This window comes from Lissotriton vulgaris, chromosome 10 (assembly GCF_964263255.1).
Source record: "Lissotriton vulgaris chromosome 10, aLisVul1.2, whole genome shotgun sequence".
Lineage (NCBI taxonomy): Eukaryota > Metazoa > Chordata > Amphibia > Caudata > Salamandridae > Lissotriton > Lissotriton vulgaris.
Window position 1 is genome coordinate 87,225,389 of NC_141698.1, and position 25,410 is coordinate 87,250,798.

The 25,410-nt window shown below is 42.9% G+C and overlaps 1 protein-coding gene across 1 annotated transcript in view; it reads right to left on the bottom strand.

The window, feature by feature from the left end:
- The window catches only part of PRKAR1B (protein kinase cAMP-dependent type I regulatory subunit beta), a 516,439-nt gene that overhangs the window by 314,376 nt on the left and 176,653 nt on the right, over positions 1-25,410 (bottom strand). Inside the window, exons 3-4 of the mRNA XM_086940549.1 lie at positions 24,285-24,455; positions 11,057-11,148 (exon numbers count right to left, since the gene is read on the bottom strand). Of these exons, the coding sequence (XP_086796675.1) occupies positions 11,057-11,148; positions 24,285-24,455 (263 nt within the window). The remainder of the gene's footprint in view (positions 1-11,056; positions 11,149-24,284; positions 24,456-25,410) is intronic.

Genomic DNA, 25,410 nt, shown 5'->3' on the forward strand with positions numbered 1-25,410 from the left:
GTACAGGGATTATGTGCCCTAGTAAGATGGGTGGCCTGCCTGGCTAGAGCGGAAGTAGGGACAATGCGAGCACTCCTCAGAAGTGAATTATTGGGTAATTTTAAAGAGTTTTCTCAACTTGTAAGTAATTTTAGAAAAGCTGTAACCCTTCTAAAATTAGATGAAAACGCTTTGTTTTTGTATTCTCCCTTACATTTAAAACTCGTTTTAAAAGAAGCCTCGTGGGATCTATGTTTTCACTCTGACAAAAAGTTAATTTGTGAAAAAAGGAATGTAGACCTTCTCCTTAACTCCTATGTGATGAAGTTGCCCCAATCCTATGTTACATGGAACCTACCACATGGTATTCGTAGATTTTGGTTTCTTTTACGTTACGACTTAGTACCTTTAAATCTACTGTTATCCAAATGGTATGGCTCCTCTGCTTTGTGCAGTTTATGTAAATTGAGTAGCCAGGACTGTATGCATGTTTTACTGATTTGCCCCGCGCTCCGTAAATTGCGCTCCAGATGGTTAAAATGTATTTGTCTCCGCCTGGGCATCGTCACTTTGAACGGCTTTCTTCATGCACTTTACTGCCCTCCTAATGAAATGTTCTGTTTCCATATTTTTAACTTTTTTAAAGGTTTTTTAGCTATTTATTAATATGTCTCTGGAGATGTTTTGACTTTCCGACCTCCCGTAGATTTGCCTTTGCATGTCAGTTTTGTATTTAAACCTGTCTCTCAAACGTCATAATTTTGTTATGTATTTGTCTTGTTTTTTATCTTGTATATTTTATGTGGCCCTCTTCTGAGAGCCAAAACATAATAAAATAAAATTGAATCATCACATCTGCCGCTGTTCAGGAGCCACACCACATTCCTCAGAGATTCAACAACCCTTGTGACTCAAACACGTGGCCCTTCAAAGAGTTTCCCACAGACAAACTCCAAGATGAACCTGTCACCCTCTCAAAGTCCCAACAGCTCACATTATATGTTAATACACCACTGGAAGCAAACATAATCCTTGACAATCATTTGGAATGCAACATAACATTGACAGCATTAGCCATGAAATCAAAATTCTTCCTATCCTGACCTATCAGACCGATCCAAGAACAAGAGCACCATATGCAGACAAGAAAATAAATAAAGATGGGTCCATGTCCTTGACCGCAACACTCAACTGGAATCACTGTGAGCGGCATGGAGATCTCTTGTTTCCATAACCAGAGTCACATTCTACAAGTCAACCATCAACAAACAGACAAAAGCACAGCACTCTGCCTCAAAGCTCTACCAGATTTCCCGTTCATACAATTAGTCAAGTGCAGCACCATCAATCACTTCTTCAAAGAGAAGCCGTGCCTAACAAAACTGATTGTGTCCTGGTGTAACATAACTGGTGCTCATGTAAAGCGCTCTGATACCTCCTTGTCAAGTTCGCGCTATTTAAAACTACAAGGGGGGGGGGGGGGTGAGCAGCACAATCCAGAAATCCATCCACTCTGCCTCCAAACACTATCACTCCATCACCAAATGGACTGCCCTGAATCTTTTTTTGTTTACTGACCTCACAAACATTCTGAACCCAACTTCAACAAAGAAGACATCCTTACATCACTCATGATGAAATCTCTTCATGGTGATTCTGTCACCCCTCTTAAAAAATATTTCAAAACAGAACATATACTCCCCATACTGAAGTAAAGTGCTCTGAACCCAGACAACTATGCCAACTACAACCCAATCAATCACCTACCCTTTACCTGTACAACTACTGAGAAAGTGGTTTCCACCCAACTAAAGAATCAGATCAACAACAATAACTTATTAAAGGACTACAAACGTGTCTTGAGACCATTCTGTAGCAAGGAGACCGCTATCCTCCAGGTAGTCAATGTGACCCTCCTTTACTAATGATAAAAATGACCTCGCCTCAAGATCCTGCTTGAACTCTATGCCTTCAACACAGTTCGATCAAGCACTGATTTACACCTTGGAAGACACAGGTTTCTCTGACATGTCCTGCACTGGCTCACCTCTAAACTTGCCTGCTTAGCACCCCAGGGATACAACATCTCTCCAATAATCTTAAACTTATGTTATCAATTGTTTTTATAACGCGCTCTATTACTCGCGAGTATCCTGGCGCGAAGCGTGGAATGAAGGTGAGCAAAAAGGAGGGCTAATGGGAAGGTTTAATCAGTAATAGAAAACAGATGAGTTTTTAAACCTTTCTTAAAGCAAGAGATGGTCTGGGCTGCCCGCAGGTGAAGAGGGAGTGCGTTCCATGCTCAAGCAACTGTCACCGAGATAGACTGGCCTCCAAGCCTGCTGAACTTAAATCTGGGCACAGCCATCCTGCACTGATTATCTGATCGAAGACAGCGATTGGGGACATAGAGAGAAAAGCGTTTTCTCAAGTAAAATGGCCCAAGCTGATGGATCGCTCGAAAGGGAAGGACCAAAGCTTTAAAGGTAATACGCCGTGCCACCGGAAGCCAATGTAGGCTACGCAGGTGAGGGCGAGCACTGGATCTCCTAGGCAGATTAAACAAGAGTCTTACAACCGCGTTCTGAATCACCTGGAGCCGTTTGATCAAATAGGAAGGCAGGCCACAAAACAGGGCGTTCGCATAATCCAGCCTGGAGAGAATGAGGGCACGCGCCACAGTCTCTTTGGCCTCTCTTGGCAGAAGAGGAAAAAATCTGCGTAAAGCTTTGAGAGTTCCAAAGCAGGCCCCAGTAAGTCTTTTAATATGATCTTCAAATTTCAGATCATTTCCGAACTAAACCCCCAAGTTCTTAGCAGGACCTCCCATAGATTTGGGGCAGGGAACGTCAGGAGGCCACAAAAGATTTTTAAAATTGTCGGGGAAAAAAACATAGAAAAGGACCTCAGACTTATCTTCATTGCACTTTAGTTAGGCAAGCGCTAACCACCGAAAGACAGATGAAAGGCAGTGCTGAACAGCCGATGTGTCCAAATTGTCCCTTGGCCAGGTGAACAAAAGTTGGGTGTCATCGGCGTAGGCCATAATTTTAGCCCCCAAATGTTCGGCCAGGTAGATCAATGGAGTCAAGTAAACATTAAAAAGAAGGGGACTAAGTGTAGAACCCTGCGGGACTCCAGTTGTAAGTTTTCTAGGGCAGGAGGCGTATGGCGGCAGCCACTCTTGTTGCGTCCTGTCATCTAGAAATGACGTCAGCCAATCCAAAGCAGTTCCGGTGATGCCAATAGCAGACAGCCTGGCAAGGAGAAGCCCATGGGGCACTGTATCGAAGGCGGCAGAGAGGTCTAATAAAATAAGAATAGCTCTGCCGCCTCCATCCAGACACTCCCGAATTGCTTCTGAGATTTCCACCAGGGCAGTCTCAGTGCTATAGGCTGCCCTAAACCCTGATTGAGCAGGGTGAAGGGTGTGAGATGACTCAACAAAGTAGTCCAGATGGCGAAAACCCGTTTTTTCGCAGACTTTAGCCAGAGCCGGCAGCAGGGATATTGGCCGGTAACTTGAGGGGGCAGCAGGATCCATCCCGGCCTTTTTTTAGGAGCGGCAATAGTTTGGCCTGCTTCCAGTTGGTCGGGACCGTCGCAGTGGAAAGGGAGAGGTTCACAATCTGGGTAACCTCATTGCACACAGTATGTAAATGTAAATTGATACTTGTATAGCGCACTACTCACCCGCAAGGGTCTCAAGGCGCTTGTACGAATACCGCTGTGGAACCCATCCTGGCTTTCCCTGTGAGGCGTCCACTCCTGGGCACCCCCAAGGTGGAGGCCAGGCTTCCTTAGCGTTGTGGGGGCCGTTGTGGAGATTAAGCAAGCTATTGCCCAGAGTTGCAGAGTGGGACTCCATGATTGGAATAGGCACCAAGGCGAGAATTATCAGATCCGTGGAATTTTGAGCCCAAGACCCGCCGAGGCGGGGAATTGAACCCTGGTCCCGGGCTAGACCTCTGCATCAGGGTCTGCCGCTCTAATCATTGAGCCACACTTCTCCACATCAGCCACCCCACCAAGCACCCTGGTTGGGCACGTATGGGTAGGTGACCCGGACTTCAGGGACTTTAGGATTGTCAAGATGTCTGATTCAACAGAGGGGGAAAAAGCCGTAAGCTGATCGGCAGGTCTAGGCTCAGGAAGAGAGGGAAACGATGGTATGGCCCTGTGGGAGTCACAACTTCTACATGAAATCTCTGTGTTCCATACTTCCAGTCAAAAACATCTAAATTAATTAATGTGATGAAAACACATGACTCTATCCTAAAATCTCCACATGACATTTAGTGACTTAAACACACTGTTAAATGAATCCAGAACTGCATATTAAGAACCTACCAAATCTCAACTAGGGAAAGACAGAATTATTTTGCAAACAACCTACATCAACCATATATATAAGCCTGACTATCTGAAATAAATCTAGATGGGTTCACTTCCCAGCTGAAAGACAATGCAAAACAACTTGGATTGACCTCAACACAGACCTCTCCTTTAAAGAGAACAACATAAAGTAAACTAAGACGGCATCCATGTTTTCTCGTTAAAAATGTGAAACACCCTCCTATCCCAATTCAACTTCAGACCAACAGCATACACGTTGGTCCAGTTCCATTTGGCTGATTGCAATGTTTTGCTCAATGTTCTCTTGTACACTGAGAGAACTACACTGACTCCTCCTCAAGGCTCCCATCATTTTCAGGATCAGCTGCATTACTGGAAAAGCTACCAGAAACAACCCCTCTCTATACCGGTCCCAGAGGCAATCCAACTGGAGTGTAGAGCCACACCAGAAGTTAGGACATTATCAGACTGGACACAAAGAATTGTGTGAACGAAAGAACAGAAGGGAGGCCTTCTCCTTTTATGAACTCATGATCTGGAACAAATCACTTCATGTTTCCTTCTTTAAATGAATTATTTTAGCCCACTCATCCTCCACCTACAGTCCAACAGGGGTCCCTGCATATAAGGTCTGACCTACACTCAATTCTGGAATTAGAAACAAGAGGTTGAGATACTTTATTGACTAACAACTAGGGCCGCCGAAATAAACCAAGAAGTCTGGTTATCAGTGTTTTTTTTTTTTTAAATAGGTTTTTCTTTTAGAGCTTAAACCAAAGAAGCAATACAGTCATGTGCAATGTGCATAACTGTCAAGAATACATACTGAGGGCGATCGGCACGGACGTGTAGGCTCCCGGCTCCGTATGCCTCTGAGCCCCGCAAGACGATCCTGAGCACGATTTTGGTATTTTATGGCAGCGGGGCAACGATGAATGCGCGCAGATGTCGAATGCGCGATTCCTGTGTCTCTACCGGCCTCGCAGACGGACGTATTGGTGGAGTTTACCAATGGCCTCGTACGACCCTGAGCCGAGCCCTAGATTGCTGAGTGGGGCCGGACACTAACTCCTCGGCGGCGGCCAGCAGGACCTGGGCGGAGTCGGCCCACCGGGAAGCTGCAACTCCGGAGCGGACCTCCTCGGGGGTGCCCCGGCTGTCACTCGGTGCGGCTGGAGCGCATCTTCGGAGTGGTGGCTCGTTAGGGCTGATAAAGACTACGGAGTGTGTAAGGTGAGCCTAACGGCTTTGTTCTCTATCCTCCCCGGTTCTCACTGACCGCTCCCGTACTCCAGCCTGGTGTTGCATCGTAAAGGAGACGGCCGCTGCCACTGCTTGCCTCTCGGGTTCACGTTTTGGAAGCCATCGAGACTCTAGCAGTAGTCTGCCTAAACCGGTCTTATCTCTGCCCTGCCTTTGTTCTCCCGTTCAGCTGGAAACGCCTGCCGGGTGCCTGCGTAAAATGGAGCACTATCCCTTGTCCGCTGAAGTGCGGTGTGAGAGCGATTGGAGGCACCGAGCAGCTCTTCGATGTGGGGACTTCAACCTGTGCTGTCCCGCAGCGATATCCTTGCCGCTCTGAATGATTTTCAGTCTGCTTGCAGCGATGGCAACCGAGCGCTCAGTGGAAGACTTGATGACATTGCGATTACACTGGGGCAACTGCGCTCGGATGCCTCCCAGATGCGCGAGGAATTGCCCCCACCTATGTTTGAGGAGGATCCTGTGGTTTTGGTCGGATGCGGTGGGGAATGGACGACCCCGGATCGTGTGGGTGTCTGGGACAGACTGTCTACACGTCTCTTTTGTTTTGGAGGACGCCTTTCTCAGCATCTGACGGTGGCCCCCTCCGCAACAGCGCCGCTGATGACTCAGACACTGGTTCTACTACTGTTGCCTCTAATGCCTGCTGCCTCATCCCTCGCCCCTGTGTCTTCACGGTGGTATGCTTTTTCAAACCTGGAACTGGGAGTGATTGTTTACAATGGAGGAGACTCTGTCTGTTGTCGGCGTCGTCCATTTTGTGATGGTGAGTTGTGCCCCGGCCACGCGTGGACATTTTGTTTTCCTTTGTCTGCTGGGAAGGCATCTCCTTTGTGGACATGGCATGGGGGACCTACAAGGACGGGCCAGGGCTAAGTGCTTTCCACTAATGCTGGATGTCTGTGTGGCTGGAGGGGAAGGGGATTGGCGAGTTCCTACGATACAATTTATTGCGCAATATGTGATGCTTCGCCCCCATTTCTATTATACTAAGAGGCTGTAGTAGTTGACTTTTTCTTTTGGAGTGGCGATTCCACTAATGGCGAGGGAGACCGGGAGCCTTTTGAGTTTGCCCTCCTCCGGTATTATATTACTCCTTTTTTCTTTTCCTTTTTCCCTTATCTGTCTCTAAATTTCGGGTCTCGGTTTTTCGGGCGACAGGCACACTGCTAGGGGGGGGGGGAGTAGGCCGTAGCCTCCGCATGCGTGCAGGGTGGGGGGTTGGGGGGCGGGGTTTTCTGTTTCGTTTCAGTTTCTATGGGCCTTATTTATCTCCTTTCTCTCTGATTCTTCTTACTTTTTCCTTCTTCTTTTGGGTCAGTGTGGTGGCTAGGTGTAGAGCTGCTTATCGCTTCTGTTGTTAGACTTACCGCTAACATTAGTTAAGATGTTCCATTCATGGGGCGGGTAATGACCAGTATTTACTGTGACTGTATGCTACTATCCTGATACGTATTCCTTTATGCCAATCCTTCGATTGTTACCCTTCGTTTTGCTATAATCAGCTGTGATCATTGCCTGCTCAGTGCTTTTGGAGATTGAATGCGTCTGATCCTTCCTTTTTTAAAAACTTTAAAAATTAACCTCATTTATCCTGTACTCACTGGTCCCTTGTTCCTATAAGTAATGTTTCGGATAATTGCTGCTTTTTGTCTCTGGGACTGCTGGGCCGTTCCTACCTTGCTTTTTGTGCTACCGATCATTTTCGAGGCCGGCCAGACTGGTTGTGGGCCCATATCTGTATACTTATGTTGCACAATAAAGGTTTCAAAAAAAAAAAAAAAAGAATACATACTGAAAGTACACAGAATCACATTAGTCTGTACGTTGCAAGTCTTGTGACACCCAGACATGTAGCATGTATAGAATAGTACATATAAGGCATGGCTATACACCCCTGAAGTTTTTCATTTCTAACGGGCAATCGGACCAGGACTACCTTCTTCAGACCTCGGCCCATAGTAAGTTCTCTACCACCCCTAGATCTTGGAAAACATACGGGGACAATTTCTGCTGCACTAGGTCACCTTCTCCCCTGCCATATAGAGGTGCATCCCCCGTCTTCATTCTTATATGGAAGGTACCTCCAACGCTCCCCAAAACTTAGCCACATCTTGTTTGGCCACTACCAGACCCAAGGCACTAAAGAGGAGCTTGAAAAGCAGGACACCAACATCATTTGGAATCCCCAAAAGAACGTACCTCAGATCAAGCGGGAGCAAAACCTCCAGGATATCTGAGAGTTGCTGGACCATCGCACTCCAGTAGGCATTTATACGGGGGCACTCTCGTGTATGTATAAAATACACTATGGCCTCAACGCAGGCAAACAGTTCAGTAGGGATGCCCTCCCCATGTTGAAAGACCTTTGGTGGCCATAATAGACCCTATGGAGTATTTTGAATTGTATCAAACGTAGGCGTTACTTAATGGTCACTGCTTGTGGCTGCATCAATGCCACCTCCCAGACTATGTCTTTTAAATCGTCCACATCTTGCCTCCATCTCTCTCTAAGCTGGCCCAGGGTATCTGGCACATTATTATTGGTTGTCCTTTATGTAAGGGAGACCACCTTTTCCCAAATATTTAATTAGTATCCGCCCCTCAAGAGTGGCGTATTCCAGAATCTTTGTCCCCTCCTGGCCCTCAGCCGGCCAAGCATGACACAATTGCACATACTTTAGAAATTAGGATAGGTGTATGTGGTATTCCGGTTGAGCCAAGGAGAAGGGCATTATATCGCCATTCTCAGAGATATCTCCCACGGAGGAAATGCCTATAGTGGCCCAGGCCCCAAATCCCCAAAATGTTACACCTCTTTCAGTCATGTCCCCTTCTAGAGGGGTGTTTCCCTGGTACTTTGTGTGCTTATCCGAGTATTTTATTTATTTATTTGTTTTATTTAAAGAGTTTTATATAGCACTGGCTAGACCCGAAGGTATCAGAGCGCTTTACATGAGAATCAACAAAGAGTATCTTTGTGACCCTGCACCAGGCCGCCAGGGAAACCTGTGTTGTCGGTGGCAGTCTTTGGGATCCATTCCCTCCATAGAGGAAGTGTATGTGTGACTTCTGCTCCATCATGGCGTTCTCAAGGCTAAAGGTTGGGTGGTCCTGGGGAGCAAAGATCTTGGTATTAATGTTTATCGGGTGGACGACCCAGTAGCATCCTTTGATATCCTGAGGCGAAAGCCCATTGTTTTGCTCATCAGTGTAGATATTACATCCTCCTATTTCAGAAGCACACAAGCAAAAAGGGAACTCAATTCCGCTTTAAACAGGATATTGCATACTTATAAATTTGGAACACAATATCTTCTATTTGTACAATTCTTAATCAAATAATAATCACAATACAAAAATACTCTTGAAAGTAAATTGACAAAACTCCTCGATTCATTTTGGTTAAAATTAACTTCCATGCCACAATGGAAATAATCTAAACATAAAAAAGGAAAGCAATTGAAACAAATTCTCCCATTGATATTAAAATGGTAGCAATACATTTCACTCCAAAAACATCATGATGTCAGTTATTCTGAAGACAAGGGTTCATATGAATCTTCCTGGTAAATGGAGGAAATTACCTTCACTTTGAGAAAAGATGTGAGTGCAGTTGCTGTGGAAAGGTGAGACCTCTGTTACCATGTTGTGATTGTCATACAGGTAGTGTAGAATTTGAGGCTTTCTAAATGTATGTATCAGTGGTAACTTCTCAAAGAGTGTGTGGGCGAGGTTCTCCTCCCAAACGTCAGGGCTCCAACAGATATCACAGGCTGCCCTTGGAAGTGCTTGGAGTAAGGGTCCAGTCTGAGTAATGATAGTAGCCCAGATACACCGAGCATGTGTGATAAGAAAAGTACTCCAATTCACAGGTGTGGTGTAGGTATTTCAGGGGAGTTTGCAATTAAACTACTGTGGAAAAAAAAATGTTGTGTCATAAAGAACATCTACTGAAAAAAGTAGAATGGGTTTTCATGGAAGGGTAACAATAAGGGGAAGCAAGAGCTTCCGAGTTTCAGGGTAAGTGGTTTTTAGGTTCAGGAAAGGAGAGCGTTTAGGAATAGTAAGGTGTTTTAGGGTTCAGGGAATGGTAGCTTTAATAGATAGGAAGGGTTTTTAGGGATCAGAGAACAGTAGCATTAAGGGGTGGGTCAGGGTTATCAGGGTGCATGGACCGGTCAATCAAGGGGTAGTAAAGGGTTTTAAGAGTTCATGGAAGGGTAGCATTAAGGGATAGTATGGGGTTTTAGGGTTCAGGGAAGGGTAGCGATAAGGCGTAGTAAAGGGTTGGTGGGGTTAAGGGATTGGTAGTATAAAGGGTGGTTAGGAGCTTTTAGGTTTAAGGGAAGTGAAGCGTTAAAGGGTAGTAACGTAGTCGACATTTTAAGTATCTGCTTTATTACGTGATATCTGGGGACAAAAAAATGTATTCAGTGGTTTCAGTGTAATTTATGGAAATGACAATCTGATAGTTGAGGACCTAAATAGGGTTTTTCAAAAAATCTGAGTCAATAATCCATACTGATTTGAGAAAGCCAACTGCTGATCCTATGCCTTTGTTTTTTAGGTGGCCGAGCGCATTACTTGCATTTGTAATGTATTTCACCATGTAAGCTGAGACCTATGCATATTAAATCAGTGTCACTACAGACCAGTCTTTTAAGGTAAGGGTTATTTTGAAGTCAAGGATCTCTCACCACGGGGACATTCTCAAAATGCAGATCTCTTGGTGTAGATACTTGATGGAACTTCCCAACACAGCAGTCCTCTGGAAGTCCTTGAATTCTTAAAGTCAAGGCACTCAATGTCTAAACGTTCTCAAGAAGAGAGCAATCTCAACATCAAACCAAACTTAAGGTTAAAGTCCAAGGGCCTGATTTGGATCTTGGTGGACATGTTACACCATCACAACGTGACTGATATCCCATCCGCCGAAATAGAAATCCCATTATATAATACGGGATTTATATTTCAGTGGATGGGATTTCAGTCACCGTTCTGATGGAGTAGCCCACCAAGATATAAATCAGGCCCTAAGTTCTGTCCAGAAGAAACTGAAAAGTCAGAAGCAAAGTTTTGAGCAGTTCCTACATGGTGAACAATGGCATGAAAGGAAGAAAGAACTAGGGCTAAGAGACTGTCAGTGCTCTGCCACATCCTTACCCAGTAGCACCGTTGGGCTCAGTAAAGCACTAAGGTTTAAAGAAAAAAGAAATACTGCTTTTATATAGGCGATGTTAAAATATTTACTTTTGAGAGTGAAATTACTCATTGAAATAAGTCTTTCTTCAATAAGAAAGCCGGTGTAAACAGGATTAGTATTTCTCATTACTAATGCAGGTGAATTAATGCATTTGTAACAGGCGTATACCAGATCTACAAGAACATTTTCTACTTGCACTTTTCTGTAGTATTTAAAAAGTAAAACTTAAAAAAAAAAAAAGCTTAATCTTACCTTCTTTCAGCAGCATCTAAATGGGCAAAGAGTACATTCTTTTTGATGGCCTTGTCTAGAGCCGACATTGCTTTATAGTCTTTTGGTATAACCTGCAAAAGTAACAGAAACATCCATGTTATGTTAATTTATAGTAACCGCCAATCTAGCTTAAGATCCTTACAACTGAATGTTTATCCTTTATCAAATTTCCCTTAAGTGTGTGGACCAATGAATCTAACAAGGCCAAAAAAATAAAGTAAGCCATTTAACGCTATCGAGCTACACTGGATCGAAGAAGTTTGATAACAATAAGATGAAAATCTTAAAATTAAGATCTTTATATAGCACTACTATTTCACCTCCAAAAAATCCCGGTTATAATACTTATTATGTTTGCAAATTTTTAGAAACAAGTAAGACCTACAATAGGGCAATAGTTCCAGATGACAGGCAACAGTAAATATTAGGAAATATTAGAGTACCAGAAGCCTGGGAATTATTCGGTTCCATCGAAGATCCAGTGCTGAAGAACTGATTTTTGTTAACAGAATTTTAAAAGGTAACAGTAGGGCCTGATTATAATAAGTTTCAAATTATAATTAATGCACATATTACCTTGAAGCTATTAATGTGCACACTAATACAAATGCAATTAATTTAGTTATTGATTCAACTGTAAGAGAGGTGAGTCTGGCACAAAACCAACGAATATCACAGAATTAGAAAAGCAAAAAAGTGAGGGGTGGATTGTTTTAATACATCTTAGTCACTGCCGCAGCTCAGAAAAATTATCAGTGCTGAAATTAATTGGAGCATTTCATCCATGACTTTTTCTAAGTGGGAAGCCAAAACTGTGGTGGGCACGCCAACCCTGTTGTGGGTTCGACACTGTGCCAAAGGACTCAACCTGCACCCTGCTAAATGCTGAAACCAGTCGGGGGAAGCCTGTGTGACCAATTCTGCTATGCATTTGCCTGGTGTCAGTCTAGAGTAGCGAAAAGAAAAGAATTGGCACAGGGCAACACAAAGTAATTGACAGTAGCTGAGACTAATTCAGTGTTTCATCACTTCTTATTTTGTCTGAATTTTACGGACTTAAAAGCTCTAAATCTGAATTTTCACTTTACACAACACTATAGTAATGCACCTGGTAATAAAAAATTTAGAAACCTAAATAAGAACAAGGGAAAAGGGTCCACCAACTGAGCTATATGTCCAGTGCTTTCATGAATTCAAAGAGCTCAGTAGGCTGCTGAGTCACTATAAATCCACTGAGTATGAGTTAACAACAAGTCAATATGAATCAATAATCCTTCTTCATTTATATCCCAGATGCTCCAGACATTTTCTCTGGGAGTTTAAGAGCACAGTTCACACCACAAAGCCAAAGAAAATATGCAAAAGATACTATGCAAACTCAATATATGTAAGTTATTCAAAATATCTATCAATTATTCCATAAAGGAAGCAGATGCGGAGTATTTATGAAGCTTCACTAGGTTTCTGTAAACATTCACATTTGTTTATGACAGAACTGCTTAAACATCAGAGACAACTTTATATTAATTTCTCATCATCACTGTCAAAGTCCTATTTAACGTTTTCTGGAACCGGGGCAGATCCACACCAACATTTAGTAAATATGAAGTTTCTATGTAATGGAAGATTGAGGGTTCGTGCTTGGTTAGCTTTGACTTGGATAGGGCTGTTTTGATTGCCAGGCAATTGTATAATTCTATGTCTAGAAGTGCGTGTTGTGCTTTCAGGTAGTTGAAAGTGTGGGGAGACCCTACTGCTTCCAACTGCGCTGGATAAGAGAAACCTAGTCTTCTCCATGACTTTATGTCCAGGGGCTTGCCTCTGTATTTGATCTTGGGGTTTACCCAGAGTGTTTCCCATTGTGAGTTTCTGATGCTGTGCTCAAGCTTCTGATCTATTTTGAGCAGCGCTTGTCTTCTGATTCTAAAGATAGGGTTTTTTTTGTGCCTGCTTGTTGGCAGTAAGGAGAGTTAAGGGGTCAATGTTATTTAGAATGGCTCTCTCAATAGAGAGCCATGTTGATGTGTATGGCTGGTTTGGGAGAACCCAGTGCATTCCGTGTCTGGCTATAAAGGCTGTCTGGAAGGTTCTCAGGTCTGCTACGTTGAGTCCCCCAAGCTTTTTCTCTAGCCTGAGTTTTTGGAGGCCTATTCTAGGTTTCTTATCTCTCCATATGAATTTGTTTAACATATGGTCTATCTTTCTATGGAATTCATCTGTGAAAGCCATGGGGAGCATTCCTGCAAGATAGTTTACAATGGGCGTGATCATCATCTTCACTGTATCTATCCTCCCCCACCAGTTGATGAACTTGGGTGACCAGGATTCTAGTAGACATTTGATCTTATCTAGAGTTGCCTTCTCATTTTGCTCCAGGGTGATTCTCAGGCTTTTCCCGAATTGGATGCCAGGCCAGCCCTGAGGGTCCTAATATCTCTTTGGTTGTGTGGCTGTTTAGGGGCATGCATTCTGATTTATCTCTATTGAGCTTATATCCTGAGTGTTTAGCGTACGTTTCGATGGTGTGCATGAGTGCTGGAATGGATTGGGTGGGGTTTTTCCATTAATATGAGTAGGTCATCCGCGTAGGCTGCAAGTTTGGCTGTAGTATTGTTAATGGTTACGCCCGCTAGATTTCTGTTTGCTAGAATGTCCCTAATCAGGGGTTCGAGTGCTAAAAGGAACAGCAGCGGGGATAGCGGGCAACCCTGTCTCATTCCCCTTTCGAGGTTAAATTGGGCCGATGTTGTACCATTTATAGCTATGTGTGCTTTGGGCCACTTGTACAGTGCCATGACTTTCTTTAACTATAAACAAGATGGGCCACCAGGTCTCACAACTGTACAAACTCCTCCGCCCTATATCCACCAGACTCAACGCCAAAAACACAAACTACTGGGAAAGACAGCTAGGTATCAAACTCACTGAACAAGAACTACAATCCTTTTGGGCTGCCCCCACGAAAAACATGATATCGCCTGTCTTGGCACAAGCGAAATTCTGGCTACTACACCAAGCATACTGGACCCCAGCGGGTCTAGCATCGATAGGTCTGAGAGATAAAGACAGATGCTGGAACTGTGACACAGAAAAAGGTGACCTCGCACACCTCATCTATCACTGCAGTAAGGTCAGCAAATTCTGGGGGAAGGTGCTCAACTTCATCAACAAAACTGTAGGCTGCACTCTAGACCGAACATTCGCCACAACTGCCACTGCCCATATCACAACTGACGTAGCCACTCAACAGGACAGATACCTCCTGGACTTCCTATTAACTACGGCAGTCGAAACTGTTCTAGCAAAATGGAAAGATAACTCCAAAGTCACATTCAAAGGGTGGGTGAACTGGGTGACATTTCTCGTGGAACGGACAACACTGCTCTCAGACACACACCATGGAGGAACCCCAACAGAGCAATGTGGTCGAAACTAGACACATTCCTAAACCCATACAAACCACCATGAAGAACAAAAATCCTGAACCTAATCAGTATACACAATTCCAGAGCCACCTAACGACCTGTCACTACACAACCACCCACCAACTTTATGTTCTGTGTACGTTTTATGTATCATCTATACAAGCAACCATCAGCGATAACTTAAATGTTCAATGTTATATGTGCGATAGAAGGAGGGGCAGTCACATGAAGACCGTAAAACCAACCAACGAACTTGACTCGAACAATATTATCACCAAAAGCCGGATTGTCCGATGTGAATGCATGAAAACATGGTTCTTTGTTGTATGTCACTTTGTTCTCCTTATCATGTAAATACCAATAAAAATGTTATAAATAATTTAAAAAAAGTAAATATGAAGTAATATTCGCCTGCAGAGGATGACCCCTAAAGGTTATACATGCGTAAGTAAGTCACTTTTTACTCTTATTCAGTTCCTCACACATTTAAGCAAGGATAAAAACAGCAAATCTCATCTTTTTAACAAAGGCCAATAAAATGTAAACATATAAACACAAATGAGCCCACTGATGATGTCTTTCATCTTGTTATAGGAAAGGTTATTATGGCAATCCTCGTAGCTGTTTGTACAGACCTCAGTTGAAGTATTATCAGGTGTGAAACTGAATCCATTTGTAAAAAAAAAGTGCATAAACCAGAAAATATACTTAGCAAAGTCTACGAAACAGCCCCTGGTGTGATATATAAGGTGTACACTGCAATAGTCCACAAAATCAAATATTCAGTAACGTACGAAATTTTGTCCCTACACTGCCCCAATAGTTCAGGGATTATGACGGCCAAATCAAATTAGAAATGTGTACATTTCTTTCCACTTTTCATGTTCATCTTCAAACTAATCATGACTCATGAGGAAGCCAGCTCTCATGTCAGACAACCTGTGAAAACGACATAAAAGAAACATCTTTCTACTCAAATCCCTGTTGCAGTAGATTTACTGTATAAAATATTATACATGTATTGTTCTTACTCCTGAAGTTATCAACATCTAACTTTCCAGTTTAATCAATCAAAACTTCTGAGGTCCTCTAAGCTTTTGGCAGCACTGAAGAAAATGTATTTTTGGGGCAATTACAAAAGGAGCTACTCAGAAAAAATGAATACATTGAACATTCTTTTTTCTGGCAGGAGACAGTTCATCTGAGGAAAATTAAACTCTATCATGTGAGTTAAAGATTTCCTAGTCTTGTTCAATATGTATCTCTATGACTTAACAACCACCACCAGAAATATTACAGATCTGCGTTGGTCAGCCAAGTATATTTTCAGGTCATCCATTGTGGGTTAATGGAATCAAATGAATCCTTCTTTAGCTCATACTGTGTTCTTTGTATCCTCTTGGGTGTTTAGCCATGTGGTTAGTATAGGGAATAATCATGGTACATTGGCTTTTTTTAATAGGGGTGACACCACATTTGATAAGTTTAGATTCAGATCTTTATGTTTTTATTTGTTCTTTCAATGCTTGTAATGCTTGTGAAGGCTGACGCTTTTCCCAAGTCTTTTCCAAAGTTCTGGTTGTTCTTTTGCTTCAGATGAGTTTGATGAAGTACCTTTGGGGAGGATATTTTCTCTTTTATTGACTTTTAAGCGAGAGGTGCCAATTTGCTGATGCTGTTTAGGGTGACATTATTATAATAGTCTTTAAGATCTGTGGTAGAATAGGGAATGATTACGCCAGCTGTGATAGCATTTCGTTTTTCAGATAATTTTTGTGAAGACATATTTTTTAGCTCTTCTTGTGATTGCTTTGGATGAGTTGGGCCACGTAGTGCATATCTAGCTGATGCCATTTAAAAAACCTTTATTGCCCAGTCGATATTTACGTATTTATTTGAGATGCTTATTTATTGCTACTCTACCCATAACGTAACAACCTTACCCAAGTATCCTCGTGTACAAATAACAAATGAAAATTACAAAAACTGTAGGAGGAGGGGGAGAGAGAGAAGAGGGGGGATTAGTATGGTTTGACGAAAGGAACAGTGGGATTAAAACATCGAAGATATTTCCACTGCTGAGTTCAGACTTTCAAATATTGTTTAAGCGGAAAGAGTTCATTTTCTTTCCAGAAACAGACCACATTTTCCTCCTGTCTGATTCCATTAGGTAGATGCTTTCATTGTGTGGGGGTCACACAATGATTTATGATAATTGAATGATTTAAGTGAGGCTTGGTAGGATTTAAATTTCTTATTTTCATGAAGGAGGGATGTTTTGCTTCACAGCACTCCTGCACCGCTGGAGAGGAGTTGCAGGGAGTGACAGAAGGATATCTTCCTTGGTTTTAAGGCTTTAAAGGTCAGACGCACAAGATTAAATATAATCCTTGCTTCAAGAGGGAGCCAGTAATGATCTTACAAGATGAAAGTGAAGTGATCAAGTTTACCGGTGTTAATTGTTAGAGGGGAGGCAAAATGAAGGATGGATTTTAGAGGTGCTAATTCTGTCTTCATAGCTCCTTTGAGAAAGCCATTCCCATCTTCAATTTCTGAGTAATACAGGAGTATGTCTTGTATTACGGATTTATATGATTTTCAAAGTTTATGATGTTTAGTGGGAGATCCCATAGTAACACAGAGCAGCAGAGAGCCCTATGTGTAATAAATTGTTAATTACATTGTGACTGGGAGTGGTCTGGGACCATTCCTCTAAATCATGTTTTTTTTAACACAAATGTATTCAGGAAAATTTGTGTTTGCAAAAAGAGCTCTAGTAAATAAAGTAAAATATGAAAGTAGGAGTAAAGATTTAGATCTCGAAAGCAACGTACTTTCAAATTGATTTTGCATTTCCCAAACATTTCCAGAAGTATGCATGGAAAGCTGAGCCGAACACAGATTCCAGATGTGCTTCTGAGAATATACACAGTGGAGAACTCAGCAGAGATTTCCACTGCTTTGCTGTCAGGTTTGTAACTTATAAATACACATACATACAAAATAAGTCCAACTTTTCAAGCCCGAAGAATACAGAAATATTATTGGGAGTTGATTAAATTCTTGTTTGATACGCCATTAAAAACTATTTCGTTTTTTTATTCATGATGTAGGTTTACCTAAAATTTGCCTATTTCTTTTTCTTTTTTAAACTTTATTTTTATTCACATCATATCTCAACAGGAAACATACAGGAACTACACAGCAATTTTTTGCTTTCTGTTGAGCAATCTCTAGAAAGAAAATTAGATACAACAAGAATTCAATATCACAGGTACAATATTTTTATCACAGTTAGTATTCCTCAAGTGGGGTCCACTGGTTTGGGGCGAAATCAAAACTCCTGTTCAATGCTGCCCGCAAGGGTCCCTACCACCCTTAACTACAGAAGCAAATACATGTGCACGGATATTGGGGTATCACTTAAAATCCCAATGTTGGATGACAGTTCTTTATTGAAAAAGAGAGCTAGTTGGAGAAATAAAGGCAAAAGCCTGAACGAAGAACCTAAAAGAGGCAAGACAGCATTCCAGAGTGTGGGGTGCTTGGAGCAAAAGTCCTTGACCACCTGTGGGTAAAGTGAGGTCTGTTCTAAAGGGCCTCAGGATGCCGGAATGAATAAGGAAAGAAAATGTGCATTGAGGGTGACAGACAGTGGAGATGAAGACCAGAGGTGAAAAGAGATGTGGAGGGGTGGGCTGGCATCTTCTTTTAGAGTCTCAACATGCTAAAGCTGAAATTGTGTGGGCTCTCAGATCTTAATCCCATGTATGTAATTGCTTTGCAACATCAGTGCTTAAGCTACTAATATCATGAGTGAGCCGTACTTTCCATCTGTGACTCCTCTTGGAATGCCTCAAGTGCAGCCTATATTTCAGGAATGTATTCTTATTAGTGGAATTCACTCTACAAAAATAGAGCAGAGCAGTGGATGGCCACATAAATTCTCAGTTTCACCATCAGCGCTTTCAGGGGGTAGCAAGGTTTCCACCTTTCCCTGGCTTCCTCTGTTATCAGCTAACAGTTTCTGAGAATCAGCATGTGTCCTCTTACTTACCTATGCCCTTTGACGCTGGACATCATCTGCTTTCTGTGATGCCTCCTGCAGCACCCCTCTAATCTTGCATTGAATTGAGGATCCAGTGGGCATTCCTTTCATTTCCATACAGATACATCTTGCCTTATCTCACAACCGATCTTTGCTGGATACAGGCGTGTTGGACTGAATAGCCCCTAGTACAGAGTGTACCCTCTGCACCTAGGGATCCCAAGGTTGGGAGTGTTGCCATGCTTTGATCTGTGACACTAGAACTTCTATACCAGGAGGAGCAGGTGTAGGAATAAGCAGAAATATGGTGCAGCAGTGTCCTGGACAAGCATGATGTAGAAGAACAGACCTGCTATCATTTTTCAGAGTGAAAACCCTCACATTCAGGGGGTTGGTGTGAGAGTGTCCATCATAACAGGTAGCCCAGATCAAGGTCAGAAGTTTATGTCAATGGCTGGATATGTAAATTAGTTTCATTACAATTCATTGATTTCAAATATATATTAAGTGGATGTCCTGAATGTCTGCCACTGATATTGCCCCTCATAGAGCCTCCCTCCCCAGTCCTTCCTGCACAGGGACACGAATGGACTAATGTATGCCGGTAACATAAAGCCTAACCTAGTGTTTCATAAGGGTGAAGGGCTTTATCATTTGGAAGCATACACCAGAGAAACTATTGTGGTTAGATGGCATTGAGTATAGTCAACAAAAGTGTTCATTATATATAGGTAGATTAACATCATACTGAGCACAGACCAATTGTCCAGAAAATAGCCAGTAGGCACCTTCACCTATAGGAGAAGAGAACTTCTCAAAACTGAGTAAAGGGTCACAAAAATAGCAGGCAAAGGTTAACAACCAACAGTTGAAGCACAAAAAATACAAATTATGTGGGACCAGGACACTTGTTAGCAAAACAATGCATAAAGCCAAGAGCCAGCGTTACTCTCTTCCAAGTACAGAGGAAGAATGTAATAATTTAGAACGACACTTGGCTCTTTCTCATAGGTTATTCAGGAAAAACATGTTTTGGTTTTATAAATACATATTTAGGTTTGTTATTGATACAGCAACAAGCTAATATTGTACTGGTACTTCATTTGAAGACAAAGCCTTACTACAGAATTCATATTTATTGAGATGACTTCTAATAAAACTCAACATAGGTTAAAAAAGGAGAGGGGGCTACAGCTGGCTGGACAAAGAGCTCCAAATATCATTAACAAATAATTATAAATTTGCCTTTGAAATCCCAGTTTCTGAATCCCAGACTATGATCAGTCTTAATCATTGGATACAATATTCAAAGAAGTGAAGTGGGACCATTAAATACTACTTCTCAATCAAGCTACTTGGGGCGTTGCTTCATGATAGTTCAAGTGAGGGTCACATTAACAATGCAACAGACATTCAATACATGTTGCATGCGGAAATATGCCTTGAAACCTACCTAAGATCTCTCCTGAATGGCCCCTTCCACTGGGTCAAAAGGTTCCTCATCACTGAAGGATATATCATAGTCATGAAGCTAATGAACACTAGCACTGTCAATTATGTGCAGAACCTTCTCAGCAACCCGAAAAAAGCCAGGCATACCAGGTTGAGTTTGATACAGCAATAAGCATTACAACCTATTAGCCTTCAAGTATATTATTATTATATTATTATGTTGTTATTATTATTAATGTTTAGGTTCACATTAATTTCATACACTGGCCAAAAAGGACACCAAAGTGTATCTTCGCTGCCTTTAAATCACCAAAATCATTGCTTCCTTCATATATTCAGAACTTGATAATACATAAAAGAGGAAAATAAACAAGTCAGAGAAGCCACAGTAGACTGACAAATAAATTAACAGATCGACGGAAGAATTCTGGCGGAGCTTGCAGCCTTTCTCTGCTTCTTGTGATATTTGTTTTAAATACTTTATCACTAGAGATGGGACTTTACAAGTCCTGTTTCAGCTGCAGGACAATAGAAGAAAGGACATTCCCTTCACTACATGGCAAATAACATTGATGAAATGACTTGATAAAAATTTGTAAACCTCTGCTAGACTTTGTTTCTCTTGCAAAAGATAACTTTAATTAACTTTGATCTGCCCTTAAATCACCAAACATTAGTTCCAGCAACCGAAGAACTTCTAGATGTTTGTCTTGCATTGGAAATCACTTAACTCTTCTCTGTCACCAAGGAGCTTGCACTCCTTGCAGGACAGAATATCATCCTGGCCTGCAGCTCATTTAGGAAGATATATTATCCTAATTGACACAAGCCCACCTCTTCAAGGCAGGTGCCCAATGCCTCATAGGACCACAGCTTACACTTCAGCCAAGTTCATGTTAGACCCTTCTGAGCCTGAGCAGCTTAGCTAACTTGAGGGCAGGTCAGACCTAAAGGCCACCAGAGACATATAGACGTGTGGATATATGACAAGCCCCTCAACATTTGAAGAGAAGTGGGGATATCTTGTATTTTGCAGTCACCTCTTCTCCCGTTGTTCCACCGACTCTCGAAGATGCCAAAAGCGCTGCTAGAGATTCAGCATGTCTGCTCCCATCTGTGAGCCCCCACTCACAAGGCACGGCTTTATGGTCAATTCACTCTCCTTCCTTTTATCCTAGCAGCATCTAGTTTACTGTTCAGGACAGGCGACAAAAACACCTACAAGGCTGCTGCGTGCCATGAAACTTGTCAATTTCCTCCTCACCAAGGGTGATTTGTTCACAGGCTACCACCTTTCACTCTGATTAGGAAGTCACACTAAACCCAGCTAATTCGCCTATATGACTAGCGTAGGACACACAAGTGCCTTCAACTCTCAGTGCCAGGTCTGTTACAAAGCTGCCAAAGACCACAGTTCAGATGGAAGACTTCAGATCAGGAGTTTCTGTTTCGACTGGCAAATTCGAAGCCTCAGACGCAGATTAGCTGAGATATGCCTCACTAACTAGGGAAAGTAGACCTCAAGCATGACATAAAATAGGACCATTTCTAAAGGAAATATGTCTCGTCCTACTTACCAGGCATCTTTTCCTAGCCTCTACAGCAGGGGTCCCCAAACTACGCCCCCCGGGCCACATCTGGATCGTCAAATCAACTGGAGTGGCCCACTTAACAATCCCAAACAATCCTTTGCTTCTTGTTTCATGCGGAGACACGTATTCCTCACTTCCAGGTAGCAGGCGGTTGGCGGTCCAGTTCCAGGAGACCGGAAGCCGCCGGGGCGTCTCACAGCGTTTCCAGGGGAAATCGCTTAACGCAGAAGCTCCCGCCAACACAGAGGTTCGGATTGATGCCTGTCCATTGCCTGCTTCTACGCAAGTGAGAACCATATTTTCTGAGGCTGTGTGTTCGCAACCTTTACTGAGGTTCTTTGACACTGCGCAGGAGCGCTATTCTGTGTTTGTTTTGACACCGCGCTGGAGCGCTATTCGAGATTTGTTTCGACACCGCGCTGGAGCGCTTTACTTGGGGTTTAGTGTTTGTTTGGGCACTGCGCTGGGGTGCTTTACTTGTGGTTTGTTTTGGCACTACGCTGGAGCACTTTACTTTCAGTTCATGACAACGCGCTGGGGCGCTTATGTGAATACCTTGAACATCGCGCTGGAGCGCTTTGATTACGCGCTGGGGCGCTTATCTTTTTTCGTTTCTACACAGGAGTGCTGTTTTCTAACTAACCACTATAGACTACTTCTACTCACTGGGTGTTCCTAAGCTCAAGGTAAATGCTGTTAACCGCATGTGCACAAGAAGTAAACATAGAGAGGGCTTTATCTGTGCCCCTTGTAATCAGGTCTCCCTTACTTCCCCTACCAGCCCGAGATTAACGGAAGAAAGACAGACAACAAAATGTCGAAACTGTTGGGGAAACAGAAAATAGGTTCAGAGTGCAGAGTTTTTAAACGGCTGTGTACACATGACGATTTTTTTGTCCAGTGCAAGGAAAAGGCAGTTTGTTTAGTGTGCAAAGTGACAGTGGCGGTGTTTAAAGAACTTAATATCCGCCAACACAATGAAACCCGCCATGGAGGGCAGTATGCCAGCTTGCTGGGCCAAGTGAGGAGAGACCAGGTGGCTAAGCTACCAAGTGGATTTGCCGCACAGCAGAGTTCCATGCACCGCCAAACACAGGCGAACCTGTCATCCGTTCGGGCCAGCTTCAAGGTAGCTAAACTGATTGCAATCTGTGGAAAGTCGTTCAGTGATGGGGAGTTTGTGGAAAGCCATTCAGTAATGAGGAGTTTGTCAAGAAGTGTTTGACCTCTGTCGCGGAGGAGGTGTGTCCGGACAAGAAAGATTCCCTGAACAGGGTGAGTCTGTCCGCATCTGCAGTTACCAGGCGAATTGAAGAAATGGGGCATAATGTACATGTCCGGCTGAAAGAGAAAGCTAAAGATTTTGAGTGTTTTGCATTGGCAATGGATGAGAGCAATGACTTGCAGGACGCAGCACAACTGCGGATTTTTATTCGGGGAGTTAATTCAACTTTTGAAGTGTCCGAGGAGCTGGCAGCTCTACAAAGTCTCACGGATACTACGAAAGTAGAGGATATTTTTTGTAAAGTACGCCAAACGATGGAAGAGTGATTTAGACTAGGCTAAACTGGCTAGCATCACAACGTACGGTGCTCAGAGTATGGTTGGTGCGTCGCGGGGGCATAAAAAGAAATGGAGGAACAAGGTCTCACCTCCCCACTAAAAGTCCACTGCCTGATTCACCAGCAAGCACTGTGCTGCAAAGTTCTGAAGTGGGAATCTGTCATGAATGTGGTTGTGTTTTGCATAAACTTTATCAGAGCAAACAGACTAAAACACAGGCAGTTCCAAGCTTTTCTATCTGAGCTGGAGTCTGCCCATTGAGACGTGCTTTACCACGCTGAAGTCAGAGGGTTAAGCCGGGGTAGAGTTTTGAAGCGCTTCTACGAGCTGCTACCCGAAATCAATGCCTTTCTCCTGACAAAGGGAAAAACTGTCCCAGAGCTGATCGACACAGAAGGGAAATGGGACCTTGCCTTTTTACCAGATGACAAATTTTAAACGGCCTCAATTTACAGCTCCAAGGGAAAATTAATCAGTGACATGTATTCCCACGTCAAAGTATTTGAGGTTAAAATGGCGCTGCTTGTTGGACAAGTGCAAAAACAAGACTTCACCCATCTCCCTGCTACTCGGAGCCTCTCAGCTGAGGAGCCAGTGGTCCAGTTTCCAACCAAGAAGTGCAAGGACGCACTGGTAACGCTGAGAGCGGAGTTCAGTATGCGGTTCCGTGAGCTTCATGCCCACGTTAATTCACCATGAATCCTCAAGTGCCTCCATCAAAAAAATCCATATACTGGTAATCAAGCAGCCCATAGATCTGTTGAATAACCAATTGCGCACATATACATTTCATACGTTTATCAACAATAGCTTGGTGAAAGCAAACGTCTTTGTTGGTTGCTCCCCAGACCTAAATTGTCAGTGATTGTCTGAACAAACAGGGCACATCAAGCACGTAACTGCAGATGCTTCCTGCTGGGTAATACAATAAGTAGTCACACCCATCAGTCTTCCGCAATATTTTGATCTGATTAAAGGGTGCATTGTATTCCTTCATTTCTGGCGTGTCTTTCAAAAGATGAAAACAGACAAAACTTCACAAAAAAGATTCCCAAAGGTTTTTGCAACAAACAAGACTGAATATTTTTGAAAAATTAGATAACTTTTTACGTTTTCAGGTTGTTTACCTTTCTGACATAAGATACCGCATCCTCTTCCGTATACACTTCCGCACTGACTCCTCCTCTTCTCGTCCGTACTGTGACTGCTGAGTTGTGAGGTGGAGGGGAGATTTCATCATCTCGAGAATCGGACAGGGAACTTGACTTGTGTTTAGCCAAAATCTGTTTGCTTTCTTCCTGTAGATTAAAATATTTAATTAAAATCCATATAAAGAACTACAAAGCACTATTAAAACCTAAGATTACTTTTTCCTACCAAACCTTTAAAACATTCAGCAGAATGAGGCCATCCTAGTCTACTTCCCTACTGAAATCCTAACCCAGCCCCACCACAACGTTAAGAAATAATGCTATAATTCACCTACACTTTAATTGCATTCAGATCATGAAAGAGAAAAGAGCTTGGACAAAAACAGGTACTACATTATAATCAAAGTATCTAATCTGAGCATAATCATATTTCAAGGGAAGATAAAAAAATCATGGAAAGTGTGGGGGTAAACCAGATTCACATCTAGAAGGAAAACACAAGCACTATCCTCTGGATAATCCACTATTTTGAACTAGCGCTCAATGCAGTAAATCATCACTGACCAAATTCGACAGCTGCACACTAAACGCTGGCGAATTCCCGAAACACAATACCTTGTTGGTTTGGGAGTACTCATAAATGTAAATGTAAATGTGTTCGTATTTATATAGCGCCTTCTACCCAGAGGTCTCGTAGCGCTGTATTCATACCGCTGTGGAACCCTTCCTGGCTTTCCTGTGAGATGTCCACTCCTGGGCACCCCCAAGGTGAAGCCAGGCATCCAAGCGCTGCTGGGGCCGTTGTGGAGATTAAGCAAGCTATTGCCCAGAGTCACAGAGTGGGACTCATGATTAGACTAGGTACAGAGGCAAGAATTATCTGGTCCGGGGAGATTGAGTCCAAGAGCTGCGGAGGCGGGAATTGAACCCTGGTCCCGGGCCAGACCTCTGCATCAGGGTCTGTCGCTCTAACCACAGTCCTTTACTACCGAAAAAAGATACTTTGGTGCAATTAAAGAGTAAGGCCATTCTCAGGATAGGGCACAAATAGGTAAACCATTATATTTCGTGGAATGTAGGGGGAAGGGTTTATTTATAGATA